Raw genomic sequence first — 24385 nt, forward strand, 5'->3', positions numbered from 1 at the left:
CCAACATTGATAATAACAGGAAAAGCTTCTTGAAAAAAAAAAAAGCAGAATATCAGAATGATTTCTGAAGGATCATGTGACACTAAACACTGGACAAGAAATTCAGCTTTGAATCATAGAAATATATTCACACTGAAAAGTTATTTTAAATTTCTCAATATGTTAAGACTGGAAATGTATTATCTTGCCTCTTTAAGTACCGTTTGTAAATTAGTAAATAAATTAGTACATTTGAAAGTTTAAACAAGTCCATTTAAAAATAGATTTCCTTAGGCCATGCTGTTTATATTTAGAATATCTTTGAAAATAATATTTTGGACTGCATAAAATATTAAAAACATCTACTTTAATATAATGTTACATTTGCAATTCAGGTTGCACACACCAAACTGTATTCCACCAGAACACAAAACTCCTTCTGAATGGCTGTCAGTGAATGAAGAGAGATGTTTTTGTTGCCAGATGGTGCAGCTACGACATCTGCTAGCAGAGGCTATCCGGGCCATGCTAACCAGTCAAACTCTGACCCCTGGGTCCCCCCTTGTGAACGGCTCTGCCTGCAGGTGCTGAAAACCTGATGAAGCTCTTAAAATAATAATATGGCAGAGCTGGAGTCCTAACCAACTGTCGCGGTCCTGGGAACTCTTGAAACTACATTAACCTGGCCTTCATCTGCCTCGGGGTCTCATTACTTACAGCAGAGTCCTGGTCTGGGTCTCGGCTTATGGTCTAAGACGAGATCGCAGTCTACTTACAGAAAATTAATGGAGATCATTAAATGAGTCCAGAAAAAGTGTATAAATGTATGCTAAAATTAAATAAATATTTTAGAATAAAATATAAATTAAATATTTAAAAAAAAATAACAACATTAAATATCTGTATCAGTCAGTAGAGGGCACTCTCTTTAGACTCTAAAGATTCATTGCTTCAGTCACAGCACATCTGTTCTACATTTTCAAGTAATTAAAGAGTAGTTAAATACTCCCTTTCTTCTGTGGTAGCCTACATCTTATTAAATGTTGGTTTAAATTTACTCCCCTTTGTGTTGTGGGCTCCTGTTTCTCATGGATTTTGTGAGATTACATAATGCATATGGCTGATATTATTAGCTTGGTTTGAGAAAATCTGGACTGGACTGCTTTTTTATTACCATTCATGATAAATCCACAAATGGATTCAAGTTGAACAATGTCCTTTAATTTAACCGGTCTTAAAGCTGTGTGTAACCATAAATAAATCACCACTGATCTTGTGAGTCGTGATGTCTGACGTCTAGTGTTTTATCAGACATCATCAGAGAGGCACATGTTCAGCTCCACTTCTTCAGTGAAAGCCTGCAGCTACATAACCTCATAAACATAAACCTCATAAAAAAAAAAAAAAAAAAGAGCACAGGTCATTTGTAAACTAGCCAACTGCATGCTTAACACACGGTCATTATTGTCCCTCACCGTAATGGCATACACACACACACACACACTGAAGATATTGAAGACAGAGATGTTCAGATACTAACATTCATTAGTTGCTACACTCTCAGAAATAAAAGGTACCAAAGATGTCATTGGGGCAGTACCTTTTCAAAAGGTACACTTTTGTACCTATTAAGTTCAAATATGTACACTTTAAGATCCTTTAGGTACAAACATGTAACTTTTGAAAAGGTACCGCCCCAGTGACAGCTTTTGTACTTTTATTTCCGAAGAGTGTATGTATATAATATAGTATGCATAGCATATGCATCAAATATAAATTGTAAAATAAAATTATGAAAAATATTAAATTATTGACAAATTATAGTACCGTTGGTATGATTTATTTTATTTTATTTTACTTTTATAAAGTGGGGATGAGTAAAAGTGACAGTAAAGACTGATTTTAAAAACAAAAATAATTTACTCAACCATTCTTCTCCGCCAAGTTACGTCTTCCGTCATTTTGGAAAGTACCCAAGAATGTATTTGACATAATCGGTGTTGTTTCGGGGGATAATCGGGGGGGAAATCGCGTGCACATGAACGAAAGCTGCGTAATAAGCACTGTTTACGCTAGAGGTCTGCACGGCTTTAAACTGAAGCCCGAACCCGGCCCGTACCTGAGATCATCTGACCCGACCCGACCCGAGCAGCACAGTTAAATTTAGAGCCAGAACCCGAAGTCTTCTTTCCCACAATGAATACCCAATTAAATTTTATTTTCTTTGCGCAAAAAAAAAAAAAAGTATTCTCGTAGAGTCGCAAAACTGAAGTTTAGCCACTGATGTCACATGGACAGTTTTACCGATGTATTTACTACGTTTCTAGACCTGGGAACATTTCAGTTGCCTTGTTGTCTATGGAAGGTCAGATAGCTCTCCGATTTCATCAAGAATATCTTAATTTGTGTTCAGAAGATGAACAAAGTTGTTGCGGGTTTGGAATGACATGAGGGTGAGTAATTAATGACAGAATTTTCATTTTGGGGTGAACTAACCCTTTAAGGCTACAGTTTAGATGAAAAACACAAGAAATGGCCGCAGAAAGGTCAGATGGACTAATTAAATGGTGCTTTGTGTGATATTGAGTATGGCAAAAATCTTTTTTGTTTTTTTTAGGTCTCACACTGTCAATGCTAATGCTTAGTTACGTTATGGTTATACTTTCAGAACAATGTGACAGTGAATCGTAACTGGTGGATTGTTTCGTTGCTGGGTTGTCAGCCAGAATAATGTGAACACATATGCTTTTCAGGTCTCATGATTCACGCTGAAACTCTGACACTAATGACTGTATTACTGCGAATGGTGTGGGTGTTTCAGGACGGCTGCAGCTTTCAGTCCGTGTCTGAGGATGCTGGAGACACTGTGGGAGGGTGAAACTTTGGACTGCTTGTAATTATGACAAATTAAAGAGAAAAAAGATTCAAATATGACTCTCTTTAACCCTCTCCAACTTTCTAGTCTTTCTGTATTTTTCCACATGACTTCATTTCTTTCTCCAGGCACAGCACTCACGACAAACCTCCGGTGCAAATGAAGTCAAAATGACATCAGGCAACATTCCTCCAAATGCAACACACCTGAAAGATAGAAACCTCTAAGGATAGAGGTGTTTTCAACCCACATTACGCTCCAAAAGATCCACAATCCTGAGGCAATGTGGCAATCATTACAACATCAGCCTCAACCTTGCCTTATCAGTTCTGCTCTTCTCTGTCGATTGTGGAATGATCAAAAGCAGAAACATGAAAGGATTTCACATTTTATGAAAGCAAAGTTTAAACAGTAAGCCTGTGAAAAGTTCGTATTACATTATAAATCACAAAACAGACAAGACAACCAACTTTTTTTAGCATAGTAACCAGTTTTCAACAGAACACCATTGTTAACATTATCAATATGACAAAACTGAGGTTATTTGGAATTGTTAAAGTCAATATAAAAACAAACTAAATAGCGTTTTGACAGTTTACAATGTTTGAAGGATTGTCAATTGCCTCAATTTGTAAGATTTGGCTTAAAACACTAGGTTTCTGTTTACACTATTTATGGACAGCAATTTCGAACAGCATCAAACTTAATTATCAAGTAAAAAAAAAAAAACAATAAATTGATGTTAAATAACATGGTAAATGCCTTTCTGATTCTAATTGGCCTGAAAGTCTGTATGGTTTTCCTCATATTATGTTTTGTGGTAACTAGCTTACTTTTTCCACTTTATGCTGAGCAGCCATGTAATATCTGGTAACTTACTCACCAGCACCAGTCCAACTGATTCATCTCCACCTGGATCTGTAGATGCAAAGCTGAAAAGACACCCTCAGTTGCTGTGTTGTTTAGAGGGAAGCCATGAGCATGCAGCAGCTTCATCTGCAGTTCAGCGTGTTAAAGTACTTTCAAATGTCTCCACAAGAGAGCGACAGTCATCGGCACAAACACTCTCACAAATTAAAAGATGTTTCACCTGTGCATGGTTATTGAACTGATGGAATGCAGTTTGTATCATGTAAACGGTGTTTAAAAATTAATAATGATAATAATAATACATTTAGTATGTAAAATGTATCATACGGGATTTATTACTATTATTACCGATTTTTTTCTCTACATTCATCTTAAAGTGTGGAGACAAACATTGCCATAACACAAAATTAAAGTTAACCTATCATATTTATGTGTGGTTATTGAACAAAAGGAGTGTAATTTTATCTTGTATACAATAAAATAATATATATATTATTTTCAGTCTCATCTTAAAGTGCACGGACTCCACAACCACATGGACTCATGGATGGATGATTAATATTAAAATATTTCACAGTAACTTCAACACATGCACATTATAATGCAAATAAGACACCCATAACCAATATATAATTATTTTAATTTAAAAAGGGAGCTAAAAACTAGCCTGTAAAAGTGGTCAAGACAATTTAATTTGTTTCACTTTGACTGCTACTGTTTGTTTTAAACATTTATTCTAGTTGTGCAAATTTGGTGATTTTGCCAGTCAATGAAAATAGCGGCCTGCACAAATCCATAACTGTTTTTTTTAATGTAGCAGCTGAATTGTTTGTGCATTTGTTTAACATTCTGCTGTTGAGACATGTGGATTCAAAAGCTTTTTTGGTTACAGGTGATGAATTCAGATCTCCACACTAAAATCCAAGATGATTAAAAAGTCTTCTTGTCTGTCAACACTGATGAAAAACATCTTAGTGAGCACTAACCTTCAAACACAGCAGCTCCTCTGCTCTTTGGCTTTTGGGTCAAATCCACTGTTACACAAGACTGTTGGGTTGATTCTTAACTTATGCCACAAAACTCATTCCACTAGAAAATATGTGACCTCAGGGTACAAAGCAGGTTTCATGCTTGTTTTCTATAGAGAAGACAACCATCACCAGAGAATCATCTTTTATTAATAAATACGAAAAATATATACTGTAGCTTTCAGAGATTTGAAATAAGATGCCGCACATATACAGTATATTGCTCTCTAACATCAAAGCCAACTTTAGATTAAAGCTCTGAGACTTTGGTTCAGATGATCTTTTATGAGAGCTAGCAAGTCATTCTGGGTAATGATCAAAGTCCAGGTCCTTCAGAGTCTCAGTAAGGCTGGTAAAACTTGGCAATCAGCATTAGCCCTTAGCAGAAGTCTGCTTTCTTCATTGAGATGGACTGCTTTCTTCATTCAAATTGGCCTCAATAATGCATAGGATTTGCAGAGTGGTTTTGTAGATGGCCATTGTATTAAATCCATCATAATACAGAACGTTTACATTAATTAGGGTTCCACTTGTGAGAACCAGAGGCTCCATTAAATACTCAAATACTTACACAGACTTGTCATTGTGTTGCATAATAAAATACCCAACCAAGCAGTGTTCATTTTAAAGAAAGCTCACTTTTCAATTAAATTATTGTATGAAATGACATTTATTAGACTTTAAATGATAGAATTAACCAATAAACCCAAATTATCTATACTTTTAGACTTGGATCATGTTTATAGGGAACTACTAATCGATCTGATGAGTAAACCCGACTTCATAAACCACATTAACATCAGTTAATTCTGAGTTGTGTTTATTGATTTCATCTGGTTTGATATTTTTATCTAATACAATGAAGTTCATACATTCTGTTTATATATCATTTTATTTTAGGGCATTTTGTCGTTATTTATAGGACAGCAGAATGCAGATAGGCAAGATAAAATGGGATCAGGACATGAACCAGGTCAGGCTCAAACCTGACAACAGCTCTTACTGTCCTGTGCACGACTATGCCACAGCACTAGCAAACTTTAAGTGTGTGTCCTTAGTGTCTGAATACTTTCAGAGGCCACTGTATTTCTAATACTGGAATGTCAGAAATAGCACAGACAACTCTAATAGATCTGTTCAGTGTATTTTGCATTAGGCTCTGATTCATGTGTCTGAAACTGCCAGTGACATATTTTCCACTTTCTTCCAGTGATATTTAACAACAAATCAAATTGAAAAGCCACACGGTGCAAAACTAAATAGCTGGATTTAAGAAAAAAGTTCATGCCTATTCTCCAACTTATTCACTGCTGTATAGGCAATTTCCAATTAGCATTATAACAAAAACCTTGATCCGAATCTGTACTTCTGCAGAGGCCAAACACACACTTTATCCATGTTATATAAACTTCTGACTCACATTGGAAACTCGAACCATTGGTTTTAGAGAAATAGCTTAGCCATATTGAGCAGAAAGCGTTGCATTTTCCAAAACACCAGCTGAACAGGCACAATAAGCCTCATCTGGTCTACAAATGGAAAATCATTTTCATAAAAATGAGATTATGTCACAAGAGAAAGTGCAAACAAGGTAAACGAGACATTACTTAGTCTTCTAAGACAATGAATCACACTTGATTATTATTGTCTCACACCATAATTATAGCCTGACATTTTAAGAGCCCAAATTATCAGGTATGATACCCAATTATACATTGGGTATATCATTGGTTTTGCTGGAGGGTAAAGCAGAAATACATTAATAGATGTCATATGGAGACACAATATTTTAATCAAAACTTTGATAATAGGCTACCATTCCTAAAAAAATATTGTTTAATTAAACCTATTTAAAAAAAACAAAGTATAGGCTATCTTAACAAAACGCTGTCATATGGACATCATTAATGATACTGACATAAACCTTGATTCATTTTGATACAGATATCATTAAAAATAATGATAACAAGGCCATTTCCATAAGTGAATCAGATGTTGATTCATTGTCTCTCTGGATTCAATTCAGTGAACGAATCATCTTTTTGAACGACTCATTAAAAGACTCATTCTTCAATGACTCTTGTTGGAATGTATGATTTTGATTCGCTAAACTGCACCTGCTCATAAGAGTCATTTCCTCGTTAATTGGACTACACTGGTCTCGATATATGCTTTTGATTCACTAAAAATAACCATGTCGTCTTAGGAGTCAATGGATTGCCATCCCATATATTTTTGACTCACAAAAAGAACCAGCTCATAAGAGTAATTTGTCCATGAATCGTACTACACTGGTATCGGTGTACAGTATTTTTATTATTACGAGCAGTCTGTGAGAACTCAATAGCAAAACATTTATTTTGGTTGCATCACATTCGACCCAGACAGCAAATTCAAATATGATTTATTTAGCTGCAGCTATTGAGCACCGGAGGAAAGCAGCTGCTGAAAAAGCGATGCAGAAACACTGCTCACTGGGTGGTAACACCTTAAATCTGTGTAAAGTTGCACTGTGATGATTACAGTTGTTAAAAGCATTGTAAAAAATAAATATAAACCATACTGAATGGAACGATGTTGTTTGTATTCTAAATGTGCGTTCACATTTAATATTGCTCAGCAAACTTTCCCTGGCAAAATCCAGTCAGCTCAGTTGGAATCAGAGTTGGGAATCGAAAATCAATTCCAATTTCAGAATTGAATACTTAAGGTCAGTAATCGGATACTTATTTCAATTCCGCCTATCAATTCCTGTTTTGTTTTTTTTAGGTGGCAAAAAGGGGGTGTTAAAAATCTATTAATCTTTGAATCTTTCATTCATTATTCATCCAGTAATGAAACAAGTAATCTTGAGTCATTGACTCCTTCCATTCATAAATTCCATGAGATTTTCTTTAGTTGTCTAATATTTTTTCTTCAGAATTGTGAGAGAACTTCAACCTCCATAAAAAAAGAAATTCTCGATTTATCCAGAATCGTGCAGCTCTATTTTGCAGGCTTCTAAATGAAGTCCAGTTTTTATGTAGCTGGCTCATTTTTGTTCATGGTGTTCAGCAGCAATTAAATGTTTTGCAAAAATAGAAACAGAATAAATATGTTTGATATCTAAATGTTTGACTTATTGAAACCTCCTATTGAAACTGGGAATCAATAAGAATCGGAATTGATACAATTCAAACCAACCCTAATCAGCAGTCAGTGAGGGCGAAAAAGTTCCCTTTTTCAAGTTGGTAACATGAATTTACTGCATTCACCAACCAAAAATTGCTTGCTTTGAAAGTAACTTTTATATGAGCTGTGCTTCATACGTCGCTACACTATTTACGTAGGACAGTAGAGATTTTTTCCTCTTAGTTAATTAGAGTTCTAATTGATGAATTCATCTCAATAAACCAGGTTCTTGTGGTTCCTTGTGTATGTTTGAGTTTACGTATTTTACTTCTTTATACTCTTGTTACATCAACATTGTTTTGTCTCTCATTATGAACAACAGAGTTAGCTAAAATGTGTAAGCTATGTTCATCCACAGTGCCTTTATTTGTATTGCTATGCGAGGTAATTTTCTTCATTGCTGTGTGAACATTTGTCTCAATATTGCGTTTAAAAACTCTGTGCGTTGCAGTGTTTCTGGAAGCCGCAATGTTTTTTGCAGCAGCGGCACGTGCAGCTGCCAGCTGAGGGAACTGTTTGGTGTACAAAGCTGAGGTGTACTGTAGTTCAGGTGTAATCAACCTCTGACAAAGCTGACGAGTGTCATTATTTAACTCCAGTCGAAGGTTATAACCTTGAATAACTGCTGCGCCATACTGAAACGGCTTCAGTGATGAATCATGGACCTGCGCAGGATCTACTGCCCCTCCTTCCCGAAGACACATTTGCTCAAGATTCCTCCTCTTTGCCCTCAGAAGTTCAACTTCCTGTTGGAGCTTCGTCCGCCCAAGTGTGGAGTCTATGCGTTTCCAGAAAGTGGCATTAAAGTGCTGGTACAATCGCCAGTCTAGTGAATTCCACTCTTTTATCCGCTCTGCGGTCTCTGAGCTCAAGGGCCTACGAGAACGTTCACTGCGACTATTGAGGCGAAAAGACGAAACATCATTCAGTGACCAGCAGAGCGCGTGTTTTAGAAGCACCAGAGATTCATCGAAATACTCTGAGATGAGGATTAGCGGAAAGTCACGTTCCACGGCGGCGATGACCTCGGCGCTACGTCTGTCCAGCTCAGTGTCGTTCTCGGGTGGTGTATTATCCAGACCAAAGTCAAAGGTCAAAATGTTACGTGCATAGTGGTTATTAGGCACAGAGGTGTTGTAGCTCCGCCCACCATGGATCAGAAACTCCTCAAGGCTTTTGACAGCACGGAAAGCTGGGATCGCTTTGTAGTAAACAAACAAGGATTCCATCATCGCCACTGGATTCCGAAGAATGGAAAAGTAGAATGTGTCTTTAGGCATCACTTTCCTCACCTGCAAGTCAGAAAAGACAATATGAACTTATGAATAAAATATTTTATTCAGCTTTCCAAGTCAATAAAAATTTTACCTCTTGCTCTTTGCTTCAGAATCATAAACACATTCCGCTCAACTGAAGTTCCATCCCAGAATGCAATCTACATGCAATCAGTGCAAATGTCTTATAAATCATTCAGATCTGCACCTGCCTGCTTTCATCTAGCACTGGGTGCTTCGTCTTCCTCTTGAAAATGAAAATAGTCAGTTGTATCAAATGATTTATGTGCTTGCTAAGTGGTCTACGCATATCTAGGATTGCTTTCACACCACAGTCTTGATAAAGTTGCAAACATATTCACCAGAAAAAAACTCAAAATAAATAAACAAGAGAAAGCATTATCTTTTATTTGAAGTCTATCTGTTCACATGCATTATTAAGAATAAAAATAAATAAATAAAAACCTATCATGCTACTTATTTAATCAAAAACAGTTACCATATCTTAATGCAATTGCATGATTTATTATTTAATATTTACTATCATAATTGTTTTCAGTCTCTGGCGTTTAAGGGCTTCTTTTGAAAGTCTTTAATTTAAAGACAAAACAATATAGGCGAATATGGTAAAAAAAATTAACTAATAGACACCACTATATTCCCCAGTTGATTAATCACAGCACATTAAGACAATTGTTTTGTATTGCAAGTTTTCTGAAATGTTGTTTAAATATGCAAATGAGTAATATAAAATTTAAATATAAACACAGGTGCATACCTTTGCAGAACAGAAATCTGAAAATTGTATAATGCTAGGTTCAAATTGCTTGTTTCATTTTGGTGACATATTAGAGATAAAGGGTTTTACAGAGGTAATTTGTGATATCTCTTTTTTAATCACACTATAAATCATAAAATACTGTCAACGACCAGGAAAAAAGGTTTTCACTGGTTGTAGGACTAAAATGGAATTTAAATCAGGTGAATGATGCATGAACAACAAACCTTATAGATACAATACAATATAGATAGTAACAAAATGGGTTTGGTAAAGCCTTCTGAAGTGAAGATTTCTGGCTCAGCACATGAGAAAACTCATTTTGAGAAAATGGCTTTTAAAGATATGTATTGTAATTGAAATCTACAGACACAAATAGATAAAGTGTATCAAAATAAACCCTTAAAGGAGTATTTTGGATGTTTTCTATCCACTAGTCTGAAAGAAGACATAAAAGCCCAAACTCTCAAAATTGACCAGTGCATGAGAGTTTGCATAATGTTGTGCCTGTGGTGTCTTGAATTAATGTCATGAATATTCTATTGTTTATCCAATCCTGCAAAACAACTACTTTTGGATGCATGCTTTGGTACAATAGTACGGGTACTGTGCTCTCGGACTGACCTCTTGTGAGCTGAATCTCATATGATTGCACAGGATGTGGAACTCCTTCACACTGCGAGTCCTGACACCCTCCACAAAGTATGCTGCAAAGAATGCTGGGTAAAATAACTGGCTGTGCATGTTCAGCGGCAAGGCAAAGGTCAGGTTATGGCTTTCCCCATAACGATAGAGGATGTTCAGTATAGTGCTGCTTGCAGTCTTGTGCGTCTTGAGGAAGACGATGTGGTTTTTGGGTCGACATGTGACAGTGTTGTCAGCTCGTGATTTTACTGAATATTTATCATTACTGTCATCAGAGTGCTGAGGTTTTTTAATTTCTGGGGTCCTTTTGGGGAAAGCTGGTCTATGTGGCTTTGTCGGAAATTCTTGGTCAAGCCAGAGTTTATTCGCCTCTATTGGTGGAGCTGCATTGGTGGTGCTAGTAAGCTTTTTTCTTGTATCCTCCAAGACTTGGTCCCTTCCCTCTTCTGACCGAGAGTTTTCGCTCTCGTCTCGTCTCTGTATGAAAGGATGCTGGTCCATTGGTTCTTCAGCAATAGCTGCTGAGACAGACCAAAGTTTTTCCCAGTCTTTGCGCTTTATGGGCCTGTGGATCTCTGCAGGCATTCTGACCAGCTGCTCACTCACAAGTTTCAAAACCTTGGCACTTCTGAGAAAGAAAGAAAGAGACATTTTAGATGCTGACCCTTATGGAACCAACACAAATCTGATTTGAAATTCTCTATAATATAATATAATATAATATAAAATGTACGTTACATAAATATATAATACTTAGTTTATATTAAGTCATTTTTGTTAAGATATTTGCTTTGACTTAAATGGAAATATTAAATATTAAATTTAATTTCAAAGTCCTCCTAAATCTGTTTATAATTTGCTTTGTATAAGTCACTATGCATTTTTTTTTGTAAAACTTGATCAACCTGGCCTGTCGGACGACTCCCAGCATCTGCAGCGCCACGCAGAGAACTGTCAGGACCATCAGAGCGAACCACATAAAGCGCAGGTGACTGCAACATGCCACTCTCACACACCTGTAAACACATGCAGGTCAGAAAGAAGCACAAGTTCAACAATAAAGTCAATGTAAGTGATATATGTGCATACACATCCTAGCTGAACAGATGATAATGTCACACCTGGTTTTGGTGTTTGTTTCATGTTCTTCTTTTCATGTCTTTTATTTTGTAATTTGATTCATGCTGTTGGTGTCTTGCTTCCCTTGCCTTTATGTATTCCTGTCTAGTGTCATGTTCTTATTGGTTCTTTGGTTCATGTGTCATGTGTCCCATTGGTTGGATTGTGTCATGTGACCATGATTGTTTGGTATATATAGCCCTCATGTAGCCTTTGTCTCTCGTCGTGTATTGATCCACGTAACCTGCTATTGGTGAGTTTGTGTTTCTGTTCATTTCAAGCCAAGTCTGTTCCAGTCAAGACTTCATTTGTATTTTACATAGGATATTAAACTGTACTTGGGTTTATCACAACTTGCCTCGAGTGGACTATTTGTTACCGATAAGGTCAAGTGTAAATGTGAGAATATAAGCAGCATGGGAGATCATTTGGTTACTACCTGACCGTTGTGGTCTATGACGCAAACACTGTGAAAGCATCAGTAATCCCTGCCATTAAGAACCATACAACAAGTGTGCCTTTGAGTATGGCATTTATCTCAAGGATCAGTGACGGAGTTTCTCAGCATTAAGTTGTAATGGGAGAATGAACCTTTTCGAAGTCGCATGATTCACTGTTTCACAGAGATCGGCCACGCAACGGCAAACCATTGAAATTTCTGAACCCTTTGAACAATCGAATGACATGATGAAGCCTCGTTTACTGAAATCGGGTGACTTTGGCAGTTTGATACACGCTCCGAACCACTATTTAGAAACAACTGCTTCACCAAAGTTTCCAAGCTTCACGAAGCAGTGCTTTGAAAGCAGCCATCACTAGCATTTTTAGTGTAGCATTGCACTTTGGATAAAGAGCAGCTAAATGGCAAGTCAATAAAGAGTCCCTGTTAAAATCAGGTGCACTAATTGTCTTATAGCACAGCAATACCACAAAAAGGAAGAAAAATTATTCAGCAAGGATGCATTAAATTGATCTAAAAATTAAAGTAAATGCATTTAAAGTGATACAAACTGTCTATTTCAAATAAATGCTGTTGTTTTGAACTTCAAGCAAGATGTGCGCGGCGCTTTGTTCGGATGCCGTCCAGGTCACTCCGCTAAGATTGTGTTTTTATCTACTTTTTTACTTGGTTTTACTTTGTCTTTTTACACATCTCACGTCGGCACTGTTCACCTATAACAAAGAAACACTTTTGGACATTGGAAACCGCTACACCAACCTGTTCCAGGACACTTTAGCCACGAATCCAGTATGGCCTCTGGAGATTCTTCGGAACGCAGAGATGAACAATAACCCCCCGAGGCGAAGGATCAAGAAACACTGCGGGAAACGCGCTGGGATTTGAGATAGACTCAGGAAAAGGGCTCCCAGTCCTCCTCTTCCGAGCATTCTGCTCGCAAATGTCCAATCCTTGGAGAATAAGATGGACGATCTTAGAGCCAGGATTAGTTTCCAATGGGACATAAGGGACTGTAACATCCTTTGTTTGTCAGAAACCTGGCTTTCGTCCATGGTCCCGGACACTGCTGTAATGCCAAGTGATAACTTCTCTGTTTTTCGGACGGACAGAACAGCAGAGGCCGGTAAATCCAGGGGTGGAGGAGTGTGTTTCATGATTAACAAGAAATGGTGTGATCCCAGGAATATCTCCATTCTGTCGCATTCCTGCTCGCCTCATCTGGAACATCTTTCCATTATTTGCCGGCCCATTTTATCTGCCCCGGCAGTTTTCATCAATCATTGTTACTGCTGTGTACATGTGTACTGCTGTGGACCGAACAATCCGTGCTCTGGTTAACACACGCACTGTGTTACAATGAGGCTCTTCTGACCGGGAATATGGGCGAGTACAAAGCATCGTGCTATGCTCTTCGACGCGCAGTAAGAGCCGCTAAACATAGATACAGAGAGAGAATTGAGTCTCATTTCCAGCTCAATGACTCTCGACGGATGTGGCAGGGACTGAGGACCATCTGTGCCTTCGGAAACGAATCGTCCGTGGAGGTGAGAGCCGATCCGTTGCTGGCCGACGAGTTAAACACCTTCTTCGGCCACTTCGAATGCAACGGCGACGGCACGCCTCTGCCGTCCAGCGCGTCAGGAAGCAGCAGGCAGAGCAGCGATGATCCTGTAATCACCGTGTCGGAGGATGAGGTTCGGAGGGCGCTAAAGAAAGTGAATGTCAGGAAAGCAGCCGGATCTGATGGGATAACCGGCCGTGTTCTGAGGTCCTGCGGTGATCAGCTCGCTGGTTTGTTAACGTCTATGTTTAATGAGTCCCTTGCTACCTCCGTGGTTCCCACTTCATTTAAAAAAATCCATAATAATCCCTGTGCCTAAGAACAATAAACCCTCTTGCCTGAATGACTATCGCCCAGTTGCCCTCACATCTATAGTCATGAAGGTTTTTGAGAGACTTGTAAAGAGCCACATTTGCTCCTCCATCCCTGATACTTTGGACCCCCTTCAGTTTGCCTATCGCCCAAACAGATCTACGGACGATGCCATCTCTCACGTCCGCCACTCTTCCCTCACACACTTGGACAGCAACAATGGGAATTATGTAAGGCTGCTATTCATTGACTATAGCTCAGCTTTCAACGCTATAGTCCCCATAAAGCTGGCTTCTAAACTCACTGACCTCGGCCTAAACTCCTCACTCTGTGACTGGATTCAAGACTTCCTCACCGGCAGACCTCAAGTGGTGAAGGTTTGCCAGTTCATCTCAAACTCCATCACCCTGAACGTAGGAGCCCCACAGGGCTGTGTCCTGAGTCCCCTGCTCTACTATCTCTACACGCATGACTGCGTGTCCTCTCACAGCTCCACATCTATTATCAAATTCGCTGATGATACTGTGGTTCTGGGCCTCATTTCCAACAACGATGAGACCGCACACTTGGATGAGGTAGAGAGACTCACATCATGGTGCCAGGAGGACTGTCTCTCTCTGAATGTGAGCAAAACTAAAGAGCTGATCATGGACTTTAGGAAGAGACAGCAGCAGCCCTACACTCCTCTTATGATCAGTGGGACCCCTGTGGAGAGGGTGAGTAGCTTCAAGTACCTCGGTGTAAACATCTCAGAGAACCTGACTTGGACTACACATATCCAAACACAGGTTAAGAAAGCCAGGCAAAGACTGTACCATCTGCGACAGCTGAGGAAATTCAGGGTCTCACCAGCAATCCTGAAAACTTTCTATTCAGGAACCATAGAAAGTGTATTGACTCAGTGCATCTCAGTGGGGTATGGAAACCGCTCCAATCAGGACTGCAAAGCACTACAGAGAGTTGTGCGCTTAGCTGAGCGCATCTCAGGGTCTGCACTCCCCTCTCTGCAGGACTAATACCTCAAACGCTGCAAAAACAGAGCTGTCAACATCATCAAGGACTCAAATCACCCTGCTATTCACTTTGCTTCCATCTGGTAAGTGCTTCCGTAGCCTGATGGCAAAAACTGAGAGTCTTAGGAGGAGCTTCTTCCCCCAGGCCATCAGGCTCCTAAACTCTAACTCTGTGTCATAACATCACTTGACTCCATGTAAATATCACTATATCAATAAGCTATTCATAATTTTTTCTACCTCATATTGCTGCTATTTAAATACCCTGTACAACTTTTTTGCACATTCCTGTTATATTACTATTTGTCAACAACATACTGACCTGCACATTTATATATTTTTTTTATCTTTTATTTTATTCTTTTAGTTTTTTTCTACTTTTCTTAATATTTGTATTCTATACAATTGCACTGTCCTTGGAGCTGACCTGACTTACATTTCACTGCTGGTTATACTCTGTATGTGACGAATAAAAATCTTGAATCTTGAATCATATTTGTGATGGCCATATATTGGGCCCCACACAACTTCTACAGACTATCTTTTCCAGCAGAAAATAATGTATTATGGTTTCCACAAAAATATTAAGCAGTGCAACTGTTTTCAACACTGATAATAAGAAATTTTGAGCAGCAAATCAGCATATTAGAAAGATTTCTGTGAAGACTGGAGTAACGATGCTGAAAATTGAGCTTTGCATCACAGGAACAAACAACATTATAACGTATAAAGTATTTTTGATCAGATCAATGCAGTCTTATTTTGATAGACCAAAGAGTAAAAGTTGGATTAATATTAAATAAAAATATTATTTATACATTTACACACTGTGAGAAGCGTCCCGAGCACCTATCAGCGTCGCCCTGGAAACGAAGGAGGAACACCTGGCCGCCGTCATCACGGGCTGATCGGTCACAGCTGACACTCGTTACCAGAGAGCTACAAAAGCCTCTCTGCAACACACGCCGGTGAGCAACGACTCCCAACGAATGGTGACTAACGCTTGTGTCCAATCTCTCTCTACCCCACAGATAGCAGCTAGTGACCGATCGGCCCATCACTTCAAACACCACGCCACTGCACGGCAAGCACCCACGGCCAAAGGAAGGGATCACGCGGCACTGCCTTGGAGCACTGGACACGTTAGCACCCACCTCACCACACTTGTTTGTTTGAATAAACACCCCTCCGGGGCATTTACTGCACCTGCAGCTGTCGTGTGATTCTTCAGCCCGCTACACTGGTGGAGAATGCGGGCAGATTGCTGAAGAATCACCGACTGTCACGACAACCCCAACTAATTTTTTTCCCCTCTTTGTCTTTCCTCGCCCAGTCACGCACAGGCGGCAGCTACTCCCCAGCCATGGAAGAGTTATTAAAGCATCTCACCGAAGTAAGCATCCGTCAACAACAAATTGTCGAGCACATGGCCGCTCGACAGGGAGAGACGGAGCGTGAGATCGCCACTCTGCGCGTTTCTGCTGCCCAGCGGGTTCCGCTGCCCGACCCCCGAGTTCAAGCCACCCGTCTCCTGCCGAAGATGACCGCCCACGACGATGTAGAACATTACCTCCAGATGTTCGAGGCCATCGCGACGCGGGAAGACTGGCCAAGGGACGAGTGGGCACGGATCCTGGCGCCGCTATTGACTGGAGAGCCGCAACAGGCTTACTTCTCGCTGCCAACCAGTTCCGTGGACTCCTACGACGACCTACGGAAGGAAATCCTGGCCCGCGTCGGCTTGTCCCCGATTGCAGCAGCCCAACTGTTCCACGCCTGGGAGTACAATAGCCGGTTGCCAGCCCGCGCCCAGGCAGCCGAACTGTCACGCCTCTCCCAGCACTGGTTGTTGTCGGGAGATCCTAGCGCCGCTCAGGTGGCCGAGCGAGTGGTTGTGGACCGTTTTCTCCGGGCCCTCCCCCGCTCTCTTCGGCAGGCGGCCGGCATGCGGAACCCGCAAACCATCGGGGATCTAGTGGAGGCCATCGAGCTGGCAGAAGCGACGCAGCGACGGGAGGCTGGGGAGCGAGCACCGCCTTTTCCCCGGAGGGTGTTTCAGGAGCGACGCGCGCCGGAGGGCACCCAACGCTCAATCAGCAGGCCCGCGGTTCCCGGCATTCAGGATGAGCCGATGCCCACGGATCCCCCGCGTTCACCTGGCAGAACCTGGCTGGCGGGTTGCGTGGTACACCAGGAGCTGCCGCCGGAAGCCCCGCAGGCGCGGGTGAAGATCAACGGCCGAACGTACCAGGCCTTGCTGGACTCCGGGAGTGCGGTGAGCTTGGTCCAGCCAACAGTATTACCCCCGAGGACGGGCACCAAGGCCCAGATTCCCATCACCTGCGTGCACGGAGATACCCGCCACGTTCCAGCCCGTCAGATCTACATCACGGCTAGCCCGGGCACCTGGCCCGTAGAGGTGGGGGTCGTGAAAGATCTGCCCGTGCCCGTCCTCCTCGGCCGGGACTGGCCGGGGTTCGACCAACTGCTCGCCGCCGTTACGCAGCCTGCCAGCCCAGCCGGGAACCGCCGACGAGGGAAGCTGAGCCGAGGTCCCCGACGGCGACAACCTGCCCTGATGACGACCGATAGCGCCAGAGACGGTGAGTCCCCCTCCCAGTCCTCTAACCTCTTCTATGATGTGTTTCAACAGGCCAGGAGAGGGGGAACGTTCGCAAAGGAGCAGCTCGGGGACGATCGGCTCAAACATTGCTGGGCCCAAGTGAGGGTGGTTGAAGGCAAGGAAAGTCAACCACCACCGCACCCAACCCCTCACTTTGTGGTCCAGAACGGCCTGCTGTACTGCGTTGCCCAGCGAAGGGGGGAGGAAGTACAACTCTTGGTGGTGCCCCGTTCAAAGGTGGAGACGATAATGGAGCTGGCCCACTCCCATCCGATGGCTGGTCACCTGGGCGCGCAGAATACCACCCAACGGATAAGGGACCGTTTCCACTGGCCCGGTCTGGAGGCGGACGTGAAACGGTTTTGCCAGGCGTGCCCCGTGTGCCAGCGAACGGCGCCACGGGCCCCTCCCCCCTCGCCATTGATTCCGCTGCCCATAATCGAGGTGCCCTTCGAGCGGATAGGGATGGATCTGGTGGGACCGCTGCCTAAGTCTGCCCGGGGCCACGAGCACATCCTGGTCATCGTGGACTATGCGACCCGCTACCCGGAAGCCATCCCCCTTCGAAAGGCCACCGCGAAGGCAATTGCCCAGGAACTCTTCCTGCTTAGTAGCCGGGTCGGCATCCCCAAGGAGATCCTGACCGACCAGGGCACCCCATTCATGTCCCGGATGATGGCTGACCTTTGTCGCCTCCTCAAAGTGAAACAACTGCGCACTACAGTGTACCATCCGCAGACCGATGGGCTGGTCGAAAGATTCAACCAGACGTTGAAGCAGATGCTCCGTCGCGTGGCTGCTGACGATCGCCGTGATTGGGACCAAATGATACCATATGTCCTTTTCGGCATACGAGAGGTTCCCCAGGCCTCCACCGGTTTCACCCCCTTTGAGCTCCTCTTTGGACGTCAACCCCGTGGCCTGCTCGACGTGGCCACAGAGGCCTGGGAACAGCAGCCCGCGGCCCATCGGTCCACCGTTGAGCACGTCCGGGACATGAGGGAGAAAATTGACCGAGTGATGCCCCTCGTCAAAGAGCACCTTGTCAAGGCCCAAGAAGCCCAAAAACGTCGTTACGATCGGGCGGCCCAACCACGGGAGTTCCAGCCGGGAGACCACGTGCTTGTCCTAGTCCCGACTACCGCCTGTAAGTTCCTCGCCCAATGGCAGGGTCCGTACACCATCACCGAGCGTGTAGGGCCGGTCACCTACCGGGTGCGCCAACCTGGAAGGAGGAAAGAAGAACAAATATACCACATCAATCTCCTGAAACGTTGGATTGGGACTAGGACCCAGCTCTCGGCGTTGGCGGCCACAAGTCCCGTGGTTGTGGATATCAGCTCCCACCTCTCGGCCGCCCAGAAGACGGAGCTTCAACATCTGGTCGGTCAGTTCTCGGATGTGTTCTCCTCACTCCCCGGGCGGACCAACGTCCTCGAGCATGACGTGCGCACACCACCCGGGACCGTCGTCAGGCAGCGTCCCTACCGGATCCCTGAGGCTCGGCGACGTGCCATCGAGGAGGGCGTACAGGAGATGGTGAAGTTAGGAGTGATTGAGCCCTCCCGCAGCCCTTGGTCCAGCCCCATCGTAATGGTCCCAAAACCAGATGGCACCCTCCGTTTTTGTAACGACTTCCGCCGGCTCAACGAGGTCTCCGAGTTCGATGGCTACCCCATGCCACGAGTAGATGAACTCCTGGATCGTCTGGGGAGAGCCCGGTTTATCACCACTCTGGACCTCACGAAGGGATATTGGCAAGTACCCTTGTCGCAGCAAGCCAAACCGAAGACCGCCTTTTCCACTCCATCTGGGCACTGGCAGTACCGGGTTCTCCCCTTCGGGCTTCACGGGGCGCCCGCGACGTTCCAAAGGTTGATGGATGTCCTGCTAAGGCCCCACCAGGAGTATGCAGCCGCCTACCTGGATGACGTCGTGGTTCACTCGGAGACCTGGGAAGACCATCTGGAGCGCTTACGGAGGGTGCTTATGGAGCTACGTCGGGCTGGACTTACCGCCAACCCAAAAAAATGTCACCTGGCTCTGCCTGAAGCCAAGTACCTCGGCTTCCGGGTGGGCCGTGGACTGATTAGACCTCAAGAGACGAAAGTGGCAGCGATTCTCTCGGCCCCACGGCCCACCTCAAAAACACAGGTACGAGCTGACCAAGAAGGGGCAGGCGGAGAAGGTTTCCTGGGGACCCACTGAGGAAGAAGCGTTTCGTCGAGTGAAGGCAGCGCTCACCTCGGAACCGGTGTTGCGCGCGCCTGACTTTAACCGCCCCTTCTTGCTACAGACCGACGCCTCTAACACTGGGTTGGGAGCCGTCCTCTCCCAGGTCCAAAACGGTGAGGAACACCCGGTGTTATACATCAGCCGAAAGCTGTCCCCGACCGAACAACGCTACGCCGCGGTGGAGAAAGAAGCGTTGGCCGTCAAGTGGGCAGTCCTGGAGCTAAGGTATTACCTCCTCGGCAGAAAGGTCACCCTTTTTACTGACCATGCCCCTTTACAGTGGATGGCCCGGGCCAAGGACACCAACGCCCGAGTGACTCGCTGGTTCCTGGCGCTCCAGGACTTCCACTTTGACGTGCGTCATCGGGCCGGGACCGCCAATGCCAACGCTGACGGACTCTCGCGGCTGTGGACAGCTTTCGTAGGTCTGTCAAGGGTTACCCCTCCCTCGTTCCCCGTCCTCCCCCCGTCCCGCAGGACCAGGACGTCGCTTAGGGGGGGGGAGTGTGAGAAGCGTCCCGAGCACCTATCAGCGTCGCCCTGGAAACGAAGGAGGAACACCTGGCCGCCGTCATCACGGGCTGATCGGTCACAGCTGACACTCGTTACCAGAGAGCTACAAAAGCCTCTCTGCAACACACGCCGGTGAGCAACGACTCCCAACGAATGGTGACTAACGCTTGTGTCCAATCTCTCTCTACCCCACAGATAGCAGCTAGTGACCGATCGGCCCATCACTTCAAACACCACGCCACTGCACGGCAAGCACCCACGGCCAAAGGAAGGGATCACGCGGCACTGCCTTGGAGCACCGGACACGTTAGCACCCACCTCACCACACTTGTTTGTTTGAATAAACACCCCTCCGGGGCATTTACTGCACCTGCAGCTGTCGTGTGATTCTTCAGCCCGCTACAACACACAATACATTGTGTTTTCATATATTATATACACACACACACACACATATACACACACAAGCACATTACATTCTTTACATATCAAAAGTGAGCAGGTTGTTTTTGATGTTTGTATTCCACTGGTTGATCCTGAAACCAGGGTTTCACCTTGCAGGTAAGAGTTTGTGAGTATTTGATTTCCATTGCAATTCAGTTGGCTGTTTGCAAAATGAGAAAATGTGTTCCTTAGAGGTCATTAGTTTAAGCAGTGTCTTTCTATCCTCCTCTTTCTCTCGATCTTGTGTTTTTATTTGGCCACAGCATAAATCGCATGTTTTGAGTCATGTTACAGATCAGCATAAATGAATTACAGACCGTCATCTACCAGGTTAAAATTAGACTGCGGCTGTCAATGACTGCACTTTCATCGAGTCACACACACACAGAGAATGTTTTGCTTCAGACCAAGGAAACCACCAGTGCTGACACAGCAGTCCTGAAGTTCAAAAACTTCAGCAAAAGTCAATTCTTAACTTAACATCCAAGTCAATGCACAAATTACAGTCAGGCAACAGAAAGCCTTACTCATTGTGTTAACAGGCTTTGGCAGCTTTATTTACGTATTCTAAAACATGATTTACTTCATATGGCTTGTTGCAAATGACTACCTCTTTGCCTAATTTACTTTGTCTTCAACACAATGCACAAGAGATCCAGTTTAAAGTATGTGTGGGTTTAAATTGTGTTGTCTAAATGGGATCCTGTTTAAGTGCATTTCATGATGGTTACAAAGCTAAACATTTTCTTGTGAAACTATGCTTTATAAGAACCATATTGACTTGCATGAAATTGAGTTTGAAATGAAAGTCTGCATTTAATTTATAAAAAAATGAATAAAGGAGTGCGGTAAACATCTTTAAACTATTTTTTAGCATGCTTGAACTCCTTTAATGAGAACAGCCTGTATTTATTTATATCTCTAAAAAATTATAGGAACTCATGAACAAGTGCATTAAAACGTTTTATAAGAACTGGAGGGCATATAAAGATTTAGTATTGTCACATTTTAATTATATTCCTACAAGTACTGAACATGTATGGATGTTTATACTCGACATGTTTTCAACCGTACACCACAATGCACAGTAATTATCCTAGCCTATGTTTTGTTCCCCTCATTCTGCAAACAATGATTTGGTGAAGGCTGTGGTCAGAAATGCATGAAAACATGAGGGAAAAAAATTGAAATTCTAACAAAACTTTGTACGTTCCCTCAACCCGCAGAAACATCTGGAATAGGAAGTTCAACCTCTTCTCGTCACATTTATAACACATATATACACACAAAACACATGCGTGGCAGTTCTCCCTAATAGGATTTAATTCTTTAAGTGAGTTAGAGGATGAATACATGAACACATCTTCCCAGTATGACATATGCATCCATGGACCACAACCAGCTTCAGTATCTAACACAAACATCTGGCTGCAGCCTGTTGCTTCAACAGCCTTTACATGCATATGAAACACTGCTTTAGCTTAAATGCACAATGGAGTATTGGATATCATAAATAAGCAGTAAACGATGAAATTGAACACTTTACGGAGTCCGTGTTACTTTAAGTAATTAGGCAATTCACTCAAGTAACATGAGATTTCTGGTGAACCTCCAAGCATCCTTTATTGTTGTCGGAACTTCAATACCAGTTTAAAGTGCCTCAAAAGCTTTCTTTATTAAGAGGATATTGGAGCAACCATTGACCGTCTATAGATTTCTAACAGGAGCTTATTAGGTGCTTATTTCCTCAGAGAGCTACCCTTTTGAAAGGGTTTAGAAGTTCTCCAGAGGGTTGGGTGATCAAGTATCTTTTGCAATTTTAAAGTGTCTAATGTACTTACGAACGCAAACCAAAAGTAACATGATACCTTCAATGTAAAACTGAGTGACCCAGAACTGTTTTCTCTCAAGGAGACGTAGCCTAAATAAATAGACTCCAAATCTATAGCAGAACTGAAGTCTGGTTTTGATAAGGGAAAGCATACAAATAGCCTACATTTTAATAAAACTGTATTCCTAAACATAAATGTCTTGATTAAACAAGTGCATTGTTTACATTATTTACAGATTAATTACATTAGAAAATTAAACTTTGACATTAAATAACACTGATATTTTCCGCGAATGTGGGAACTGTGTATATTAAGTGTTAAGTGAAAAAATAAAACAAAACCGGACTGAATGAGACTGGAATGAAAATCGACTCGGTTCTTTCAAACCCAAAAGGCTACACGAGGAGCGCGCGCATCACATACTCTTCGCGCCAGAATATTTTTATCGAGCTGAAAGAGAAGCGACCGTTACTAATCCAGCGCGGCTCGCGCATCCAGCGGGAAAACACTGAGGCGCTCCCCGAAGACACGGTCATTGAAATGTCACTTAAACTCACATTTTTCTACGACGAAGACGGTAAGTAAGAGTCTTTTTGAGGGAAAACTAATACTGAAGCATCTATATTGTACATTCGGAGTTCACTTACGTGGTCCACGGTGAGGTGGTCCGCCAGTGAAACGCTCTCCGCTCTCGGCCCGCGGTTCTCTGATGCGGGAACATGTCTCTCGCTTTTACCGGAGCAGACACCCCCGATAAACCCCCACCGGACCTCGGACCTTCGGAGTCGTCAAACGCTCCGCCGAGCTCGTGAAACACTGCTACCAGTCCCTCAGGTCCACTGGTGGGACTCCTCCCGCTAACAACGGATTGGTTCCGAGGAAGAGAGGGAGGAAAGAGTGACAGATGAAGACAGCTTCCAGAGGCTAAATTTATAGCCATGACAGAAAAGGTAGCCTAGGAAGTCCTTACAAGGAAGAATGTAGAAACCACGTCTTGAAGTTTGAAGAACAGTCCCAAAAAGACTTTGGTGTTTATCTAAAACACAAGCAATGATGTTAATACTAATGACAACAGACATAAGCCTGTTTTACTGTGATCCTATAATACTGAGTTCATTACAGACTGAGCACACCTCTCTCTCTCTCTCAGTTCAATTCAGAAAGCTTTATTTGCATGACAAAAACATACATTTTGTATTGCCAAAGCATTAAAACAACATAGAAAGTTAGCATTTAGTAAAGCCAAGAGAAAATAATAGTAATTAAACTAAATAAAGGCATTATTATATAAACACATGGCTAGATATAGCAAAAAATACTAATAGTGTTAAAATAATATGAATAAAATAAAGAATTATAATAATAAATAAAAGATTATACTATAGACATATAGAGAGACTCTCTCTCTCTCTCTCGCTGTTTTATAACTCTTTTCTAGCACATAATATCTAATACAATTAAATTTTTTATGGAAAAAAGACTGACCAAAGTTTCAGACTTGGTTGACACTTCGTCTGAAACATGGAGGTCAGTGGTGGACATTTGCAATCAGGCTTGTTTTAGATCAGTCAGGATGGTTGAGCAGCTCTTCCATCCACACTCCTCCTGTTTGTTAATTGTTTATTTTCCGGAGGCCCTTGTAGAGTGTTTTTT

The 24385-nt window shown here is 42.7% G+C and overlaps 1 protein-coding gene across 1 annotated transcript; it reads right to left on the reverse strand.

Annotated features, from left to right (window-relative positions):
* Nucleotides 1-4888: 4888 nt before the first annotated feature.
* LOC306851353 (galactose-3-O-sulfotransferase 2-like) lies at nucleotides 4889-23878 on the reverse strand. The gene is made up of 5 exons (XM_079387522.1): nucleotides 23703-23878; nucleotides 23380-23589; nucleotides 11526-11636; nucleotides 10600-11248; nucleotides 4889-9215 (listed from the first exon to the last, which is right to left on the reverse strand). The coding sequence occupies exons 2-5, from the start codon at nucleotides 23451-23453 to the stop codon at nucleotides 8196-8198; spliced, it is 1854 nt and encodes a 617-aa protein (XP_079243648.1). The 5' UTR covers nucleotides 23454-23589; nucleotides 23703-23878; the 3' UTR covers nucleotides 4889-8195.
* Between the last annotated feature and the right edge of the window lie 507 nt (nucleotides 23879-24385).

Source organism: Barbus barbus (genome assembly GCF_936440315.1).
Source record: "Barbus barbus genome assembly, chromosome: 31".
Taxonomy (NCBI): Eukaryota; Metazoa; Chordata; class Actinopteri; order Cypriniformes; family Cyprinidae; genus Barbus; species Barbus barbus.

Bases quoted from the DNA above. Each gene is read 5' to 3' on its own strand.
- LOC306851353 (XM_079387522.1), bottom strand. From the start codon at position 23,453: ATGTTCCCGCATCAGAGAACCGCGGGCCGAGAGCGGAGAGCGTTTCAC. The intron at 11,637-23,379 runs GTAAGTGAACTC...ATGTGTTTACAG, and splicing joins ACCACCTCACCGTGGACCAC to GTGTGTGAGAGTGGCATGTT. The intron at 11,249-11,525 runs GTTGATCAAGTT...TTTCTTTCTCAG, and splicing joins GGAGTCGTCCGACAGGCCAG to AAGTGCCAAGGTTTTGAAAC.